We start from the raw sequence: 22,425 nt of genomic DNA, 5'->3' as shown, positions 1-22,425 counted from the left end.
GTGGTACAGGGTCAAACTTTGTAACTGTCCCCAGTCAGGTATATTTCCCTAGAAGCAAACTTCAGTTCATTGGGGACAGTGTTACTAACTTACTACACCCACATTGAGTAGGTCTCTCATGGCACGTATGACTGACACTACCTCCCTACATCCATCCCCAATCAGAACCTTTGGTTGCTAATTTGACGGGGGTTCCGCCTATTAATCAAGGCATGAGCTATTCCTCTGTAGACTGGTGTGATAGGGCCATAGTCAAAGGGCTTCTTCTGTCCCAACACAGGAAGAGTGGGTTCTAAGTTGACACCGAGGGGAATTGCGAAGTGGTCAATCTAAGTCATCCTAGATATATAAACGACCTGGTCCAGGGTAACTCTTCCCAGGATGCGGGTACAAAGATCAAGATTGTTCCTCTTCAATATTTTTATCCCACATATTCTTTTTTTCCTGGGCAGCAGTGGTCAGTCTGCCTCCAGCCCTTCAAGATGTTTCAGGATGCGTCAGCCAGGACAGATATTTCAGTTGGCAATAACTTTGCACCCTTGATAGGGCTAAATGACAACGATTGACAGATGTCACAACAGGATGGGTTGCCAGGCCCCAGGTCCATGGGTCCAACAGATACAGTATCCATTCCGTCACATTAGCAGTCCCTATTCCTCTTATTCCTTCTTTTAGGAGGGTTATGACATGGAATATTTTGGGTCTAAAGGCAAAAAAAGATGCCGTAAAATGGCTAGAAACTCTTGGGGTTGTCATAAAGTTGCTCTGCAGGAAACATGGGACACTGGAAAATCCTTGTATATGGAAGGATTTTCCTGTTTTTTTAAGGTTGCGTCCCCTTCTTAGGCAGGGCGCGGTATGGGAGGCCTTCTTGTCCTCGTTTCTCTTAAAATGTCATGCACCACCAGCGTGGTGGAAAGTGATTAACCAAAGTTACTGGCAGTAGAGTTGGTGTTCAAAACCAAACCCCTTTGTTGGTATTACATTTTTATCATTCCTTTTGTAGAAGTGCAGATATTGAATATATTGCCACATTGGAGTGTCTTTTGGAACATTATGGGGAGATGAGGACCTCTTCTTTTCAACTTATAATCTTGGGTGACTTTAACATGCATTTATGCCAACCAGACTGCATCATTGTGAAAGGCCCTTTGGTAGCAATTTTTCCGGTCACCCATTTTGAACATACCAAACAAGGTCTTCGTTTGGAGGAGCTTCTAGAGATCAACAACCTGCACTGCCTGGAACAGTTGGGGGAGAGTGGGTTGTTCCTCAACTTATGATTTTATTATCTGTCTCTCTGGTTCCTGCAGTTAATGCAGTGAGAGTCTCCTAGAACAATTTTAGTGATCATAATCCCATAAAGCTGGAATTGGCCTGGAATCTAAATATAAATAGGAAGGAGGGTAAGAGTATTCCAAATAGTGTCAGCACAAGGGACCAAGCACGTAGGCTGAAGTGGGACAAGGTGATTTCAGACGCTTTTTTAGAGATCTTATATTTAGTAAATGCAGGTAACCTTGCATTATTCTCGATAGCGGAACACAGGACAGGCTAGTATAAGACACTTTAAAAAAAGTAAGTAATCAGTTTGCAAAGAATTTGATTTCCAGAGGAAAGATTAATGGAAATAAAGAAGACAGATGGTTTGATGGTAACTGTTCTAAGACCCATAGGTACCTAATGGCTGCACTCAGCAGCAACGTAAGGAGGAGGACAAGATTAGAGCATGCAGGAAAGCTTATAAACCTGCGACTCAGAAAGATCATTAGGGGGCAAGCTTGGGAAAACCTGTGCCAGGCTATGCATGTTACCTAACAGTTTTAAATTTTGGAAATAGTAAATAGCCCTTTCTTTTTAGGCTCAGTAAACTCTAGAGTGGACTGTACTATCGCCTCAGAGAGATGGGTCCAACATTTTGAAGGGATTTATAATGGGGAGGGCATGAGGGAACCTGATACCCAGTGGGAACCAGGGACGAAAACTTCACTTCTGTTTTTTTATGCTTTAAAGGTACATAAAGCCATCCTGGACCCTGTGAGGTGTGGGAGGGGAAGCGCCAGGTCCGGATAGGGTTCCCTCAGATCTTTATAGAGCTGACCCTTCGACCTGGACTAAGATTTTGACATGCGTCTTCAACGCAGCCTGCATGTGTGGTTCCCCCTCTTCCTGGTCTAAAGCTATTATCTTACCAATTTTTAAAAAAGGGGTGAGGGATGATCCAGCATCTTACTGCCCCATTTACCTTCTTAGTTCTGCTGCAAAAATTATGGGGAAGGTTGTCCTGGAGAGCTTAATCTCCTGGTTTGACAATTCTACGTTTATTTTATTTTTTTTCCCATTATTTATTATGGATCTCCAGTATGGTACTAGGCACGGAAGAGGGACACTGGATACAATTTATATTTGGTTGTGGAAAAATATACTACAGCGAAGAGGGGTTGCCTGCACATGGCTTTTATGGATTTAACCTCGGTTTTTGACAGTGTTAATAGATCCAACCTCTGGCAAGTCCTCTTGGACATGGGTATAGATGCAGATTTGGTGGCTTTCTTACATACCTCTCATTGTAATTGCACAGCTTTGGTGAGGTATAATAAGAATGGTAGCTGGTCTACTTCCTAGCGGGTTAAGAGAAGGGGTAAGGTAGGGGTGTATTTTGGCTCCCCGCTGTTTACTCTATATATTAACAAGTAAGGAGATGGAGGAGGAGCCGAGACGGCGGCCAAAATGGCCGCATAGAATCCCGGCTCCGCCGATCGCCCTTACCTCCCGCACTATCCTGACATCCATCCTGCGTCCTGATTGCAGCCGCGTACTGATGACTGCCTATGGAGCTCGGCAGTGTTACTCCGGCTCGAAATCGGTCTCCCACAGCCGAGATCCATCGTCGCAAACTTCCCGGCCCTTGCACTGTGTGAGCCGGGACCTCGAGTGACGCAGCAGGCGGAGTGCGATTAAACAACATCGGCTCCGGCCGGCCATCTTCGCCCGGTGAGCCAGACCGGGTTCGTAATTGGCCGTGACCAGATACTGCCGATTGAAGAACAGCGCCGGCGCCCCTCGGCCTGCCCGACAAAGGTTTTCGCCGGAGCCTGGACCTGATTGTTTTCTCGGCGATACTTCTTGCCGAATGTTCCAGCCCCGACCTACCCCGGATACTGCCGGCGGCCGACAGCTCTCCCCGCAATGCTGCTCTAAGGGAGCTCTCGGGCACGCCTGGTAAGCGCCTAATAGCTCGGTGGGTGATCTCGATTGTGAGTGTGCCTGATAAGACCCATTGTTATGCTGTTGGCGGCCATTGACTATCCAATTCTCGGAGGGGTTTGTGTCCTCGCCTGCCTTGAGGTTCCCTGGGGGAGAGGTGCGCTACATAGACTGGTGGACTGGCGATGGAACCCACAACGTGAGACGTCCTACTGGCCCTTAAAGACCTGCACTCTGCCCTGAGCAGTCGCTGGACGATTGTGGCTTCCCCACAGGCGACGGCGAGTTGTACAAAAGTGGATGGCCAGGATATCGAGCCGGAGCCCGTCCTTTCCTGGTTTGTCAGCAATGGGGACTCTCCAAAGTGTGTGCAACCGGACAACGAACTTGGTGGGACGTGTGGCCGATCTGCTATGTTTGCTGACTTCTACACCTTCCGGCTGGCTACCTACGCTCCCGATTTGCATTGCCTGCCTTCCTCGATGGCTAAGGTGCTATGGAGTTGCTCTGCTGTGTGGACTTTTTTGCTCTGTCTTGCTGCTGCATTGGCTCCAAAAGGGACTGCAGACTCATTGACCTTGCTTCCTCCCGGTGTGCGACGTATTGCTGCCTTAGTTCGTACCGGCCAAGGCTGAACTCGGACTTACGTGCTTACTGGATGTTTTTGGTGCCGGATGAAAACATTGGTTGGTGACTAGGGGTGATTGGGACGATAAATATTGCTGCTTGCCCTCCATTATGGTGGGCTCACTTGGGGGTTATTCAGGATGGGTGGGGGGGGCGTGTCAGGGGCCGGAGCTTGGGCCCTCCTCCTATTTTCCCTTCTTTGGGGTTTCCTGGGGCTACAGGCATGCCTATGGGGGGGTGGGCCGTGGCCTTCCGCTGCATGCAGGGTGGGGGGTGGGGGTGGGACGTGCTTTTTGTTTCTTCTTTGTCTCTATGGCCCGCTTTTCCTTTCTTCTTTCTTGTTTCTTTATGATATAATCTTCCTCTTTCTATCTTCTTATAGTTGGAGTCCGGGGATTGGGTTCCGTGGGAGGATCATTGTTTGTGTCCCTTTATGCTACGAGATCCTGTCAACATTGCTTGCTTCGTGAGTGGGTCACTGTGGTTTGGTGGGTTTGCTCTTGGATTTCTACTTACCTATTGTTCTCCCATTGGTACGTTCAACTGAAGGCTAATACCCTCGTACGTAAATAGCTTGAAACTGGTATCGTAATATTGCCTTTCGTTTGATCCTTCAACTTTATTATAAATTGGAATCCTCATATATCCTGTTACACTGTGGGTAATCTTGGTCGCTAATCCTGATTTAATACTGCCAGTCGGGCTTGAGTACGCAGTGTGGTTATCCTTTGTTGCAAGATATTTTGACATCTGATGATAATGTATGATGGCCTTTTGGCCCTTCCTTGCTTTGCACATGATGTAATCCTGAGGTTTCCTAATAAAAAAAAAAAAAAAAAAAAACCAAGTAAGGAGATGTATTGACAGAAGGCGGTAGAGATGTCCCTGAGGGTGGGGCGGGAGGGGGGAGGGTGGAAAGAGCACCAAATGAATACCTGCATTGTTATATGCAGACGGTGCGGTGTTGCATGCACATACTGCTGTGGGTTATTGATTCCTTAGATCTGTCTATCAATTTTACTAAATCTCATACTATGACTATTGGTGTTTGGAAGGCCACTGGGTGCAACTTTTTGTGTAGGGGGGGAATAGCTTACTAAAGTTTCTACCATCTCCACGTGGGGGGTGTTGTTTGACGACAGATGATCATGAGTTGCTCAAAGAGCCCTGAAAAAGAATATATTGGTGAGGGCTGTAGGTGCTACCATGGATTTCACCAAGATACTAGGGGCCAAACCAGCGCCCGCAATACTAAAGGTTTTTAAAGAAAAATGTATTTCTATGGCAAGCTATGGGTGTGATGTGTGTGGGTACAAAGATGCCGGAGAACTGCAGGTGGGTGATTGAGAATACATTTTTGTGCAGACTTCCCGCTTTTTCGACTAGCACCCCCCCTTTTACGATTCATGAAGAGCTTGGAGTGGGATACATATTTGACCATATCGCTGTGACATCCATAAAGAGCTGGCTGGGAATTTGGTCAAGTCCTGTTCCTACCCTGAATCAGCACGTATTAAAGGATTGTTGTGCTCTTGTTGTGGCTTTGCGTATTCCGTGGATAAGATAGTTTAAGGACAAGCTAAGGAGGTTAGGTTGCTTGGATCTGTTTATTAACCCAAGACAATTACGCCCTAGTGATTTGTGGGTCATCAAAAACATGTTTTTGCCCAGGCGGCTTGGTGAAAGTGAAGACAGGGAACTTGCTAAACCCACTGTGTGACAACATATATTGCTGAAAACAAGTTTACGGGGAGAACCCTACTTGTCCTTTGTTAACAACGCCTATTGTCATTTTTTATCAACTAGATTCAGACTTAATTCCATATATAGAATTTTAGCAGTTCCCAAGAGATGTTCAAAGCCAGGAGCCTTAAAATCCTGCCTCTGTGACAATTTTTCGGAGCAGGGCACTGTGCACTTTATATTTTTGTGTGATTTTGATTGTACTTTGAGACATACATTTATTATCCCTTTGGTAAGAAAAACTAATTTGCACAAGTAAGGCCTGCGTTGTTGTATTTACAAATGCAATCTTCCCCCGAGATTTGCTTTAGGGCTGCAAGCTTCAATTCAGGAGCCCATAGACAATGGAAAAAGTTTTTTTAAGGAATAGAGGACTTCCTATTGATTCTGCGCACATGGTTCAATTGTTGCATTAATTCAAATGTGGAATTTTTATTTTTAAGGACAGCCTGTCAAGTGCGTTCTTGTCAATGTTTTGGGCACTCCACTTTATATGCATATCCATTTTTAATTTGCGTTTTTGCACAAAAGTTTTTAGATTGCTGGCATGCATGTTAAAATGAATATGTATTAACTTCATTCCTTGATGTAATCATGTATATAGCTTAATTATAGGTGACATATATGCTTTATTTATATGTGCTTTTATGGTCTATAATTGGCAGAATAAAGAATTATTGACTTGAAACTGCATATTTTAATGCACATTTAGTTCTGGATTTTGGAGTTGCAAATTTAAAGTCTGGTTGCCCCACAGGAGCTTCGAGGGCCTATCGGAAAAAACATATCTTCATGTCCCTCATTTCTGAAATGTAAGGTGGGTGTGCAGTAAGCGGTGTAGCCAACCCAGGCACAGCTCTAAGACATCCTGAATGCAGATTCACACAGTCAACAGAACATGATAAAAAACATAGGCTTCCTCAGCCAGATACAAACAACAATATGAGCAACTGGGGAACATTTGAAGAATCAAGCAGTGCTTCAAATGGGCAGGTGTGAGTGCCTGCACGTATTTAATTCAAAATGAAGTGTACCCACATTTCTCAGCATAGATGCAATACTTATAATTGACGAGTACCTGTATTTCTTAGTAGCAATGAGGTACTCTGGTATGTGGAGTACCTGCTTCTTTGTATTTCCATTTGAAGCACTAGGATGAAGCTAATAGTGCCCGCCCCCCACACACCCTCACAGCCACTCAGGCACTGCAGAACTTAAAGGAAGAAAATATTACCTTTGGCTTCCATTGCGAGTGAATCCTGATGGGCACTCTGGCATGCATTCACCCTTGTGAATCACATAAGGCTCGTAGTCCGTGTCCGAGGAAGGGACTCTGGCGCAAAACTCTCGCGACACGCAGCGCCATCCTTCAAACATGTATGTGTGGGGAGGGCAGGTGGCCAAGCAGCGTCCTTCGTAGAAAAAATGGCGGCAAGCCACGCAGGCCGTGTCGTTGTCTGGCATACTGCAGCTTCCCAGGCACTCCGCATGGCAGCACTGCTTCTGGTCCGTGCATGCACCCTTACCGCATTCCGGAGGGCACACTGAAAACAAAAAGAAAACAGGACTGAAAAACCAAAATGGAAACTTTCGACCGGGCGCTAAGTCTTTAATCAAAAACAAATTATGAATTGTAAATGCCACAACAGATACTATAAGCCCTAGGCAAGTAGACCTCACTCACCTGCAATGGCAAGAACAAACAAATTACCTGGCAATATTGCACATCAGCGCGTTCATGTATGGGTTAAATTATTAATTATTGAAAACAATACCACAAAAATAAAATACATTTTTAAAAATTATATTATAATATATACTATCTTGGTTGTAGGCTGTGCACAGGATCACACAACCACCATTCACAGCCTTTGAAGTAGGACATGGATACAGAGGTTGAGGACTGTGGATATTGTGCAACTGACCTTGCAACATTATATGCCAAACAAGGTAGCCAAGGAATAGAGAAATGCAAAGCTTAGAGGAACAGAACAGAAAGCTGTAGAACAAGCACACTCATGATCAGCTAGGGTCGTGGCACAGACACAGGCTAAGGGGCCACACACAGAGTAGCATGCTACAAAATGCCAAGTAACAGTATATTACAATTTGCCAACTTCAATCTAATTTCTCACGTGCACCCCAATTCATTTGTAAACGTGATACGATATTTTTCTGCTTATCTTCCATTGGCCTGGTGACCTAGGCTACCAACCGACCAAAAGCTGTGTAAAAACATACATATGAAACATGCTTTTAATTCCTTGAGTGTTTGCTTTCTAGTTCAGCTACACAACAGTAGACACATAAAATAGATCTGGTTTCACTGTGCCTCAAGACGAGTCGTCGAGCAGCAAAGCCTGTGCCAGAATATTGTAGTCAGGGCTAATGGAAAGGTCTGAGGTTCCAATCTCCATGTAGGACACACTCAAACAAGACGAACCATAGCTATCCACCAAGAAAAACATACCTTACCTCTGTGGCCCCTCTTTTAAAAAATATGTGCTTGCACCTACAAATTCTACGACTGCCTAACAGAAGAATCACATTTTCGGCGGGTGGTTAGTTAAAATAGCAATTTTATATTTTACAGATTGTATTTTATTAGATAATTAAAAAAGTGCCAGTTATATTCCTGTAAAAGACACTAATGCTCTGCTTCTTCCACTCCTTAATTTTTTTGTTGAAATATGATTTACGTTAATAACAAGTACAAGTTTGCAAGGTGGAACTACAGAGAATTCAGTAGCTATTTTGCTCAGTGTACTTTTCCTTGAAAAACAAGTTGGTTTATTTAAGTTCAACTAATCATTGACTGCTTTCACATTTACGAGAGAGATGACTGCTCTCCTAACTTGATCAGTGTAAGGGTGCGTACAGAACACTTCCGAATACTTTAATGTAATAATCCTCCAATATAATCCAGGTATTCTAGTTAATGTGAACTATAAAGCCTCTCATTAAAGCCTCTCAGACTACACTTTTTCCACTAAAAGCATTAAAAATTGAATGCGAAAGACTGCTTAAAAGGTAATCAACTGGAACGCACATTGACAAAGCCAGACAGATGCGGCTTGGTTATGAAGCCTACAAACAGGGGCAAATAGCAGTGAAACACGGGGAAACATCTGTGTACACACACATCAAATATATACATTAATCCCAACAGAGCAGCATACATACATGCACCCGTGCAATGCACAAAACCAAACAGTAACAAGAAAATACTGTGCACACACAAAAAATACAAAAAACATACATGAGACAATCATATATGCACAAACAGGTAGGTGTAAGCATACGTGTGGGGGTAAATACAACAATAGATGGATGGACTGATGGGTGTGGGTGAATGAATGTATTAACTGATAGGTGGATCTAGCGATGAATAACAAGGAGTAGAACAGAACAGTATGCTGTTGAGGGCTCTACCAACCCAATGCCAGCTATTCGAGTTCTAAGCCCAATCTGCAGGAAAGGGCCTATAATGGAAAAGGGAAAACTGGTAATACCGGCATAGATGAGGAAACAAGCTTCAGCAAAGCTAATAGGTCTTTCTTACGTGAGAACTATTGGCTTTACCAATGACCTTTAGCATTTTGTACAGAGCGTAGTTACTGTTCAGCATGGCTAACATTTTGTGACGTAGAGTACAACGGAGTGGAGTATGGTAGAGGTAGAGTGGAGTGACAGAGTTGAGGGGAGTGTGCCTCGTAGGCGAGACCTATAAAGGTTATGATGTTCTAAGAACAGTCCAATAAATGAGGGCAGACTGTTCCAATCTAAGAGCCTAACACAGACCATAAAGAAATCTTAGAATAATGAAGCACAAGTGAAATACGGGCAATACCTCTGCCACACTACTATCTTCCAAGGGAAGGCCAAAATTCCAATGTACCAATAAAATAGGCATTGGAAAGTATTCAGATGAGTGACATTATTGCTATTTCTATGGCATTTATTGTATCTCCTATGTTCACATTTAGCTACATCTTGTTTTGCAACAGACATTACAGAGCTCATGTACACTTATGCATAACACATAAACTTGTGTCCGAACTGTCAAAGGATGTTTCTAATAGTAGTTTTGCCATGAGGCGTTTTAACAGAAACTTGCTGCAAATCTTAATGTGCCAGGAGGGAGACACTACTTCCAGTGTGAATAAACATGAATATTGCAGGATACAGAGAGGGAGCTCAATCTACATTTGCTTGCCAGAAAAGAGGCATCAGAAGACTATTTAGAAGTGGGTGGATTTAGCTTAGGCGCAGATCGAGAGGAAGAGAAGAACTAGATAAAGTCTCCTCACCATCACGACAGAGTGTTTTCCATAGCATGGTACTTAGTCCAGCTATATTTATCGTCAGGCATGCACCAATAATTCAGAGTCTAGATCTAGCAAGAGTAGGCTATTTTCAAAGCAGTAATTTGCAGCAAAACCTTAAAGAGGTTGTTCCTGCATGGTCAGCTATTGCTTAACAACAGTTGCTAGTTTCAATACTTGGTGTTAGTCGACTGCTGTCTAATAAAAAGGTATTCTTGTTTGAGACCCACACTTTAGAAAAGAATGACTATAAAATACAATGATTTAAATTAAAACACTGGTTACTGGACCCGCTTAGAAAATTCTTAATTATGAAGAAAACGTGTGCTGTAATTGCAATAACTATATACAGGTGGATAAAAACAGACTTGATGCATCAAGGAAACAACTTGCCAGATACAATGTGATTGAATGGGAGAAATATAATTGATTCTCTAAAGTGCTTCACAGAAAGCATTTAGAAGAAATTCAAGCATTAAGACACGAGAAAATCCAGATGACGAAAAATAAAATCAAAATGCAGTTTTGTACCGAATGTTTGAAGATTATAGAGACATCTATGGACATATCACCCTTTCGGTGATGGGGTAAAAGTCAACTGCATTTCGACCTAATAACAGGGCCATCTCCAGGATCGGTGACATTGAAAAAGGCCTTATTCTAAGTGTGTCAGAGGTCGTAAAACACGACCATTCTGCCAAGGGTGTCTAAAGCACCGAAGTCAGAGACGAGTCAGTGGTGAAAACCATCAGGAAGAACAGGAATGTCACCACGGGGCCAGACAGGCAGGGAATCCGTAAGCTCGTCCAGTTTCCGGCGGCCCTCTGGTAACTGAAGCCAAGTGCGAACATCCTATTTGACAAGAACAGTCATCACCAGAGTAGCCTAGAGCAAGGAGTATTAGACAACCCAGAAATTCATAAAGAAATGATCACGGTGTATTAATATTCACAAATGATTACTGATAGCGGAAAGGAGAGGGGCCCTATATTCACCACTCTTGCCACTGTGCAAATACCCCTCTGAAATATTATAAACACATGAGCATTGGTTTGGTGTCGTTTTGGTTAGCACAGGCCACTGGGCCATCAGAGCGCACTTCCATTTAGTGGTTGTGTTTTGAGAGCATGAAATAAACATGGTTGTAGAAACAAGTGTTCTTCACTACAACCGCATTATAGAAGAATTGCAATTCAGAAAAAATGAGCACACATTTTATGAACTGAGCCAAAGAGAAGCAGTCGAGAAACCATGCAGCACCCAAAGCACTATTGATAAAGTGAAAGTTACTCAGCACGCTATGCCGTCGCGTGATTTCACTTCTCCTCTGTTCCAGAGATTTCCAAACTATGGAGCAGGCCACCTGAGGTGCTCGAATTGATCTCAGAAGGCAAACCAGGCTCTCGCCAAGAGGCGCGTTTACTATGCCCTCGGGGAACCAAGACAAACATGCTGAAAACAGCGCTGTGTTTTTTAAGAATGAAAACAGTGGCAGTGAGCCACTCTGTAACAGGCCATTGTATCCGTAATGTTTTTGTCGGTAATGTCCTATAGGCAGGGCCACTGGAATTATGCAAAAATCGCCACAGCCACAAAATTCTAGATTTACCTCATTTGCCACATACAATTTGCTAATTATGCGCAGATGATGGATTAACAACAAAAAACAATGTGCGTTTCTAGCTCAAACGATTCACAAGTTTACTTAAATTGCAGCGAAACGTGTTGCCTCGCAAAAGAAGGCGTTTTTTTCAAAGCTGGATTGGTCACCTTTCTGTTGCTAATTGCTGCTATATTTGCATATTAATGCGGTGCAACCAATGCCTAGACAGTGTTACCAAGTGTAAACAAATGACGAAATAATTAAGTATTATGTTTACAAATTGTGCTGCGTTAAGCTGCATAATTTGCATTTTCTTGTTGCATAATTTACTCAAGTCTGATGCATATTTAGGCAGGCCTCTCCTGCCACATAATTCCAGTTGTCCTGCCAATAGAAGACAAGGTTGTGGAGGGGGGGTTGAAGGGGCGGCAGATCCAAATTACATTCTAGGTCCATCAAAGTGTGGATATTTTCACACTTTTTGGGAGAACAGTTTGCTAATAGCATATTGGCAATCATGTTTTTGACTGCATTTTTAAACAGGATAAGTAAACAGAACTGCTATGTCTGAATTGTTAAATAGGTTAAGAGCAGCCGATTTTACAGTGAAGAAATGTTTGTCATTCTGGAGGTCCCTATAAATACCTTTTTACAAGAGTGGGGGTGTGGCATTAAAAGGTTTGAAGAACACTGCTTTAGAGAATGAAATAAAGATAGCAGAAGGTTAAAGCAATCTGGTGGTGGTTTTTGCCAGACCAAGATTTTTTTGGGGCGCAAGTTAAAGGATTGGTATTATCTTGCAATAAGGATTTTCATTCATATAGTAAGCAATTATCATTATAATAATGTTATGCAGGGCTCTAAGTGGCATAAAATAAGTGCGGGGTCTCTAAAAGGGGTGTGGACTATGTCATTAAAGGCATTGTTTAAGTACATGACTACACGTCTGTGATTCCTTAAGTGTGCCACCTGACCGATAGATTAGTGCCTCGCTGAGGTTTCCATTAATTCATCCTGATATATAACAGAACAAATGACATACATCTAAAACCAGTCAGGGCTATTGGCTTTAACTTTTTAAAGATAAATGAGTAACAACAATGGTTTTGTTGCAAATAAATAAAATTGAAAGGTTTCAATTCAGAAATTGTGAGACTATGCTTTAAACATTACTGAGTCCCATTACAAGCATATGGAGAAAACTCAGTTCATAGTATGCACTATACAAAAGTAATATGATACACAGCATAAATACAAAAATGCAACCTCCTGGAAATAGCCAACACTCTTAGGGAATGCAAGATTAAATAAAACATGTGAAATATAAACTGGAGCTAAATCGGTGACAGATTCCCTTATAGTTTTTTGCATTCATTTTTTAGAAATCAATTATATTTTTACCAGTAGAGTTAAAGACATGAATATAGGGACCTACGGACCCTTTTCAATGTCGGTTCTTAAGCGCTACCAGGTCTGAGACCTGGAGGGACAGGCCCACATAAAAAAAACCCTGATGTTATGCTAGAGACACTTGCATAGCAGTATGTTGACATTAGTGTGGCCTTGCAGCACTGTCAGATTTTGCGTACTTTTACTGGTACTGAGGGTTTAATCACAGACTGGCATCTGCTGCCTGAACCAGTATAAGTATCAGTGATGTGAGTGTCATTAAAAAGCTGCTTTCGTGCATTTGTTTGGTTGTATGGGCGCTTCAATGATTAGGAGGTTTGGTTATGCACAATACCCAGCTTGTGTCTAAGGTAACTGTGTGAACGAGGCTGTGACTGTTGCTTGGTTGTGTCATGGAGCAGTACACTGTCTTATGTAGAGAACAAAAGTGCAGATTCTACAAAAAGCAGGGCATCCGCACATCACTAGCAAACATAAATATTTAAATACGTATAAGGCTTATCCCGTGATCTAGGTAACCTCAAGAAAGCAACGAAAGGTGCCGTGTTCGCGCACAAGCTGCTTTCTTTGGATGGGGCATGGAGGGAGCAGGGACCCTGGCAGCATACCGTTAGCACAAGGGCTGCTGAGAAAGAGGGCTCCATTTAGAGTCCTGCCGTAGAACCTGGTCCTCCCCGAGCAAACTCCCATCGGGTTACAAAAAACACTTGCAAAACAAAAACTGTATTACGTTTTTTGAAGAAGTGAAATTAAGTAAGTACACAACGTAAAGACTGGATGTATAAGTAAGTATGGTTTTTGATACCAGAAATTGCTGACTGCATACTTCTCCAAAGTAACGACTGAAAAAAGGGTATCTTTGACAATAAATCTCTAGTGTATGCAGTAGGTAATGATTTCCCACAGGGCATACACTGTGGAACCTATGTAATTGTGAGAAAGGTAAACGGTAACAAAGGCACTATATCAAACGCCAAAATAAAACATATTGGGCTAGACTCCATTGATGCACATTTCGACTTTTAACAGATTACACAAGCTACCAGTCTGTTCCTCCTCTCTTTATATTTTTAACTTCCTCAAACTCAACCAAGGTGCTTGTGCTTCTGTGCTCAGTATCTCTATTTTGAAGACCACCCTTTCCCCAATGCCTGTTCATTTCCATCACCTTTAGTTCTTTCAAAGTGGACAAACATTACCACCAGCACTTCACAGAACACAAAACAGAAACCGAATGTCCAATGTTCTTGGATAGCTAGGAAATCTGTGCCACGTTTGAGTTTTTCAAGCAATTGCTTGCAATGTTTCTCGTAAATGTGCGAGGCCACTGGGCCAGCTCAATGGTACAGTGATGTTCCTAGCACAGCACACTAGGCACTCCTAGACACAGGTTGCATCTAAAGTGTAGCCTCTTCCTGAGAATCTGTTAGTTACTGGCTCCTCAACAAGGTTATGGGCGAGGATAAATTGGTGGCAGACTCCTATTGGTTGAGGGGCACATGCCCTTTCTACCTTTAGCCCACATTGCATAAAATAATGGTTCTCAGGTTGTGCAGGTCCGGGTGGAGGTGCAGCTTACAAATCAGATTTTTTTTTTGCAGGATTAGATTTACTGCGCTCATGTAGGTGTTGAATATAAGACGATAAATATGAACATTGCCGGCACCATCTTGTGTAACGTAGGCCTTTGCGTGCGCGTAAGAGGCAATGATTTTGGACATCACGGCCATTTCATACACTGCTGGTCAGCTGTGCGTCACCCTGACCCGCCATCATCCCCCGCCCTCTGATTAAGCCCGAGCACACATACTGGGGTCATAAAACCATGTCAGCATGACAGTGCTCCGGAGTCACTTCCCGTGCCAAACCCACTTGTCCTTTCATCCTTCATGCACAGGCAAGCCCCTTTTATAACCTCCTTCCCTGCACCTGGCCACTCAGTCCGGTCCCAGGCACTAACCGACCCCTGTGGACATTGTTTATTGCCTACACATGGCAGGGCTTGTTTCACCAACAAAGGAGCCTAACTTAATCAATAACCCAAACCCTTAGATCTGACCGATCCCACGTACTTTTAGATCCTGTTGGAATGTCCAGCTGCGAGATAGCGATCATCTGTTACATCTGGGTGGGGGACGATTGTAGCAAGGTCTGTGTGGGAACTACCTTAAGGCGGGGATTCCAAGGATGTTTGAAGATGCAATAAAGTGATGTCAGGAATGTTTTACCATATAATAAACAGACAGAAAATAGTATAAAAGGCCATGCCACAGAGATGCAGTTAGAGCACCTCATGATGATAGCCCCGGTGTCTGATGTGATGTACTCTCCTCTAGAGCAATAAACTTGTTCTTCGCCTTCCAACTCCCAGCGCCTGCCTCGTTATTTTGATCACTAATGTTAGAGTGAATTAGAGGTGATTTGCACCAAGCGACAACGAAAGTCTTGGGAGTCTCGCTGCTTTTCATCAATTGGCGCACCAACTTGGAGGCCATCAGCGACACGTGGGTCCGGTAGAGAGGTCCGAACGACGGAGTGAACGTCTTCAACGATCGGGAAAGTGCACCTGCCTGAAAGAGACCCTCGTCTGGCGGCCGATCATCCGAACTTTACCGGTTCAGAATGGACCTCTCTCGAGTGACCTACGGTCCTGACTGAGACCTTGCGGGAACGCTGCATCTTTGGAGTGAGAGGACAAACGGGCCCTGGAAGGGGACGACAAAGAAACTGTCCGTAACGGTCCAGGTAAGGTTGTGATACACGACAGAGAATAATTGTTTGATTGTATTGAAATTGTTCGCTCGAATACTAGTATTCCGTTATTTGAAGTTATTGGTAGTAACTGAAGTATTCCCTGCTTGCAAACAAGCGTGAAATAGGAATATTACCTCTTTGCAAGCAGCGAAGGACAGGTAGTGCGGACCTTTGTCCACGACCTATTGAGATATTTATTTTGACCGCTTGTACGTCATGCCTGTCTTCTCAAAATTGTTTGATTGTTTTGGATCGGACCGTTTGTTAGAGGTCAGTCATCCAGAACCGCCGGAGGGCACCCCTTACAAGGACAAGGTATGTCAAATATGGAGTAGCCATCGTTGCTAATAGCAAACTATGGCACAAATATACTAGAAAGGACCGGGTAAATCAGTGGCCACTGACGGGATCTTTCGATCTCGCTAAAATAGAAATCTTAGAAATAGCGCTCTTTAAAAAGAAAACTACGCAAGCCATGCTCGACAACTTCGGCCTATGGCGAAAAGAAGCAATGCAACGAAAGAAAAGAGATGAAGCCAGGCAGGATAAGGAAACACTAAAGTCTGCTTACCAGAACTGTAAAAAGTTAGATGATATCAAAGAAAGAGAGAATGATAAAAGTGAACAAGAAGCGAAAATAGCGGGCCAGTGCCCTGTTAGAACGCCTTCAACTCTGTACCCAGAGTTACCGGCTAAACAAAGAATAAACGATGACCTCTTACTGGTTCCCCCGATTATCTACATGCCACCTCCTTATGCCCCTAATCAGTTCGTAGTACAGCAACAAGAACAGCAAGGTACCAGCGGAGACGCCACAATCGTTTCCGCTCAAATCGAGCCACTTACACCCAGTGCCTCATCAACGAACGCATTAGCGATTATAGGACCAATAGAAAAAGGGTTACCCCGGGTTCCGCGATTAAGTACTCACGAGCGGACAAACATTGATAAGATAGTCAAAACCCTTGTGAATAGGAGAGAAACAGAAGAGTATGTGACTGACATATGCAATTCTTATGACGCAAGCCACAAGCGGCTCTTCATTGTGCGCTTCTGTTTCTATGCATTTTCTGCCTAGGAAGAGAAATATCAGGATGTAGGACCAGGGAGGCTAATGGCTCTTTATAGAAAAGTCGACATAGGAGACGAGAACGACAGCGAGGTAGAAGAACTCTTCTTGTCTACCTTAGAAGTATTCCGCCACCTCGTAGAACAAGGGCGGATAGATGCAGACAGAGCATCGAAGCCAGTGACTCCCCCAAAAGAGAAGCTGGATAACATGATGCCGATAAAAGAGGCTGCCCCATATTGGGTCCCCACTAGAGGACAAGAGACTCATGATGACATAAATCACCAGGACGCTAAAGGGAGGGTAGTGTACAATTGGTTGTATCAGCCACGGGACAGGCAGGACATCCTGACATTCCGTAAATCTCTTCCAGATTTACGGAAGAATCCAACTGCCTTTTACACCGAACTAAGTACCGCTTTGGGGTCCACGATAATGACACTTGCCGACATTGACTTGTTCTTCGGGTTATGTTTGCCGGCCGATGTGTGGAAGCAGATCAGAAAGATAAACCACACAGAATTGTTCGGTCATACCTGGGAACAACTCAACACATTAGACAAGCAGCGGAATCCTGGCCAAAAAACAGTTAAAGCTATATTGGACCTTCCCGATAAAATAGTGCAGAAAGTAAAAACATTGATACCAGAGAAAAAGATAGACTGGTCCATAGTGACAGCGTGCCGCCAGAAACCACAGGAGGATGTCTCCGAGTATTTCTCGAGATTCGAAACAGTGTTCTCCGACTACAGTGGACAGGACATGGAGGTATCCCAGAAATTACAGACTAGCGAAAGTAGTTGGGCAGCCTCTAAGCCAGCGGCAATTCACCAAATGGCCCAGTATTATGAGCATCAGAAAAACGAGAATGAAAGAGCCACAGACAAGAAAAAGAAAGATTTGAAGGAAAGAGTAATGATAGCCCAACTCCAAGGGGTGAATACAGGACGGGAACCGTATTAAGGAGAATGTCCCTAGAGTGCAGCCCCCTAGAAATGACTCAGTAACACCATATGTACGACGCCACGACTTAGGACAAGACCAATGTGCATTCTGCAAGGAATACGGACACTGGAAATCTCAGTGCCCAGCCTTATTAGGAGCTAGTAGAGGCAGAGGGATGAGAGAAATATCACATGAACAGGGAGGAAGAGGGTGTGGAAGAGGGTATGCGAATGAAGCTAGTGAAGGAAGACCAGGAAGAGTGACGCATTTGACCGCCCTAGACAGAACCAGTGCCAGGGGCAAGGGAGGGATCCAGTCGAGCTCTATGTTGACCACCAAGGCCCTTATGTCACAGCAAAGGTCCTGGGCACAGAGTCGCCATTTTTGGTAGACACAGGAGCAACACGTAGTGCACTATCCAAACGACTGATTCCACGGGCACCCTTGTCTGGCTCACATATAACCTCAATAGGATTTGACGGTACGCCCTACACCAACCCTTTGTCCAGACTGATCCCCTTTAAACTTGAAAACAATGTTATCGACATGACTTTCCTTCTCTCCTCCAACACCCCAGACGCCATTATGGGTCTCAATCTACTGAAACACTTCCGTGCGAATATCAGATGTTCGCCGGACGGAGTACGAGTCATCTTATATGACAATCACCAACACCCAAGAGATAATCCAACTCAAAAGATGTACCCCATTTCCGAGGCAGACACGTTCCTACTAGACACTTTACCCTCACATTTGTTGGCTAGGACGAATGATGATCGACCCAGTGCACGTGGATATACAGTCAGACGCAACGTTACCGAAAATTCCCCAGTACAAGATATCGCCAGAGGGCGAGAAAGCCTTGACCGAAATCATACAGTCACTCGTAGGGGCAGGAGTGGTGGAAGAGGTAGTGAGGAATGTTTGTAATAGCCCCATTCTACCAATCATAAAGAGACAGGGAGATGGAAAGGCCTACCGCTTCATCATCGACCTGCGGGAGGTAAACAAAATATCAGTACCGCAGTATCCTGTAGATTCTGACATCACCACCATCCTAACCCTGATTCCGTCAACTGCTACCACTTTCACCGTTATCGACCTTAAGAATGCCTTCTTCTCCATACCCATTCACCAAGACAGTCGCTATCTCTGCGAATTCACTCAAAAATCCCGCTCATATAGATTTTGTCGAGCACCCCAGGGGTACAGAGAGAGCCCAAGCATCTATAGCCAGGCGCTCAAGAGACAGTTAGATGCCGTTCAATTACCGGACAGAGTGGTGTTGATACAGTATGTGGAGGATATCCTCCTAGCAGCAGACACCACTCCACTAGCTGTCACAGCCACCATCCAACTCCTACACTTCCTTGCAGACAATGGCCACAACGTTTCTCGAAAGAAATTGCAGTTCTGCCAGCCACAAGTGACCTATTTAGGTCACCTCTTATTGAAAGAAGGAAATATACTCACACCCGACAGAATCCAGACAATCCTAGACACTCCCATTCCCAAGAATCAGAAGCAAGTCCGCTCTCTGATAGGCCTCACCTCATTCTGCCGACAGTGGTTACCAAACTTTAGTCTCACTGTAAAACCCCTTCTCTGCCTCCTAGCCAAAGACACCCCCTCACCTTTTCCTTGGACATCCAAATGCCAGTCAGCATTCAAAGAATTGCGAGATGCCATCTGTTCAGCTCCTGTTCTAGGTACCCCAGACTACTCCAAACCATTCTTCTTCTACACTCATGAAAGGGAGGGATGTGCATTGTCCGTCTTAACACAGTCGATTGGTCACAAACATTGCCCATGTGCATACTTTTCTGCCACCCTCGACCCAGTAGCCAGAGCGCTTCCAGCATGCTTGTGCGCTGTGCTGGCTGCAGCCGTATCCATACGCCAGAGTGTGGGAATAGTGTTCTCCAACCCCATCACAGTGTTAGTACCCCATGCAGTGGACACACTACTGAACCAGACCAAGACCCAACACCTGACTAGCGCATGACTGACAGGCTACGAGTTAACCCTGCTAGCACCACACATCACCCTGAAGCGATGCACCACTCTCAATCCTGCGACATTGTTACCCCTACCCGAGACCGACCCTGGTGTGACTCCACTACACAATTGCGTAACCCTCACTGACGAACAGACAAAGAGTAGAGTAGATCTCCGAGACACTGCCTTCCCAGAACCAGACGGGGAACTATGGGTAGACGGCTCGTGCCTCAAACTTCCCGATGGCACCAGCTCAGCAGCATATGCCGTAACCACAGCCCGAACCATCCTAGAGACAGCCCGCATTGCCCAGTGATACACCCACGCATCTGAGCTCATTGCCCTTACACGAGCGTGTATTTTAGCGCCTGGCACAACAGTCAACATATACACTGATAGCCAGTATGCCTTTGGGGTGGTTCATCATTTTGGGCTCCTTTCGAGGGAAAGAGGGTTCCTGACGTCACACGGCACACCCATCCTACATGGAGATCTAGTCTCAGCATTAACGGAAGCAGTCCTCCTCCCTAAGCAGCTAGCAGTAATTAAGTGCCAGGCTCATAAGAAAGTGACAGACCTCATTGGCCAGGGAAATGCACTAGCTGACATTACTGCCCAAACCACAGCCCAGGACAGAACCATGACACGGATGTACGTGACCAGGTCACAAGCAGAACAATGGACTGATGCTAGAACCACTGTAAGGGACATACAAACAACAGGCACACAAGACTAACTGACTGAATGGGCTCGGGTGGGACTAAAAGACGAGGAAGGCTGCTGGAGGACAAAAGACGGGGACAAATGGCTGCTGCCAAATGCCTATCTGATCCCTATATTGACCATGTCACATTTATCCGCACACATAGGATCTGCCCCCAAGGCCGAATTGATCACCAGGGTATGGCATAACAGCTAGATAACAGAATCAGCAAAACGCCTAGTACAACAATGCCTAGTATGTCTGCAACACAACCCAGGGAAAGAGACCGTAGTACCGTGGGGAGGGTTTGGAGTCCCTGACCATCCCTTTGAAGTCCTCCAAATGGACTACATCTAGCTAGAAAGTTGCTTCGGTCTTAAATACGTACTGGTGATCGTGTGAGCTTTTAGTAAATGGGTGGAGGCCTACCCCACCCGTGACAACACCGCCTTAGCCACAGCGAAGGTGTTACTAAAAGAATTCTTCCCCCAATATGGCCTTTGTAGAATTTTATGCAGCGACAATGGCCCCCACTTCGTAGCAGAAGTTATACAAAACATATTGAAGGGGTTGGGGGTAAAGCAAAGGTTCCACATCGTTTTCCACCCCCAATCAGTGGGACTGGTAGAGAGACACAACGCCACACTAAAACTAGCAAAAATAGCCGCCACAACTGGGTTGAAATGGCCAGGCGCTCTCCCACTGGCATTGCTATCAATACGCTCCACCCCAACAAAACACCGACTAACCCCCAATGAAATGGTCTTTGGCAGGCCTATGAACATTTGGACAGCACCAAAACCAACTTCCATCCATGATGTCCCGGACATACTAATGTCTGATTACTTGTACAAATTGACGAACTAACTAACTCTTATCCACCAACAGGTGCTGCATGCCATTCCAGACGTGTCCAGGGGCCCAGGACATGATATCCAGCCTGTGGACTTCGTGCTGATTCGAAATTTCCATAGGTCGAAGAGTCTAGAACCCAGGTGGAAAGGGCCCCTGGAGGTCCTGATTACAACCCGAACTGCCCTTCGAGTGGAAGGAAAGAAGAACTGGGTGCATGCGCACCATTGTAAGAACTTACCTCTAACACTGACGGCCCCCAGAGAAGTGAACAGCCAAGAAGAGCTCCTGACCAAAGACCGACCAGCCCTGAGTTGCTATCCACAAACAGAGACACTTGAATTGGCAGTTTCCCGACCCCACGGTACCATCCAAGGAGGGGTACAATTTAAGATCGACGAAAGGAGAGTGCTCCGACAAGCAGGCCACTAACTGAGTCAAAAGTCTCAGATTGGTAGCTAACACTACAAGGCTACTGGGAGATATGCTAGACTGAAGTATGTGGTCCTGCCATTCGTCGAGTCTCTTGAAGGTGATGGAAGATCCCGGACGACCGAAGAACCACCGCGACGACTCCAAACTTGCCAAACTGCACAGTGCAAAGACAATAACTCATGGCAGCATCTCTCACCTGACTCTTGCTGATTGTTGCCATCTGGTAAAATGAAGTAAATGCTCCCGCTTACAGGACAATGTCACCCACCATGCAACCCACCACCAAGAAAGAACACTATCTGGTGTCACTGTCACCGCGCCTCCGAGAACGGTGCAAAGAGTTCTGGAACAATTCTTTTGTACAATTATTGCACCAACACAATCTTGCCGCAAATGCCACCAACTGTTGGATCTGTGGGTTGCTACCTCATGCCACTGAACATTCCATTCCTTTCATCCCTTCACCCTTCTCTGTTCATGGATCCTGCCTTGCCTGGTTAATGCTCCTGCAAGAGAGCTACAAAGACAATCCCACTTCCGATGGGAGCATCAAACAGTTTTACAATGAGTTCTGGTTGAACAAGATGGGGAGAACCTCTGCTCCCTTCTGCCCTCTGACTTCATATGCAACCTTTTCTATGAACATCCCCGCCAAAGAAAGAATTGAAATGCAGGTGTACCAAGACCCAGCCAGACCCACCTTTTCCTATCTGAAGAAACGAACTGCTGCAACTCTAAAAGTGGCCCTATCTGT

The 22,425-nt window shown here is 44.8% G+C and overlaps 1 protein-coding gene across 1 annotated transcript in view; it reads right to left on the bottom strand.

Moving 5' to 3' along the window:
* The window catches only part of IGF1R (insulin like growth factor 1 receptor), a 1,159,892-nt gene that overhangs the window by 407,256 nt on the left and 730,211 nt on the right, over nucleotides 1–22,425 (bottom strand). The window contains exon 4 of the mRNA XM_086958078.1: nucleotides 6,812–7,121. Coding sequence (XP_086814204.1) covers nucleotides 6,812–7,121 — 310 coding nt within the window. The remainder of the gene's footprint in view (nucleotides 1–6,811; nucleotides 7,122–22,425) is intronic.

Source organism: Lissotriton vulgaris, chromosome 2_1 (assembly GCF_964263255.1).
Source record: "Lissotriton vulgaris chromosome 2_1, aLisVul1.2, whole genome shotgun sequence".
Classification (NCBI taxonomy): domain Eukaryota; kingdom Metazoa; phylum Chordata; class Amphibia; order Caudata; family Salamandridae; genus Lissotriton; species Lissotriton vulgaris.
Note: the sequence above shows the minus strand (reverse complement) of the source record. Positions and strands in the feature narration are given on the sequence as shown.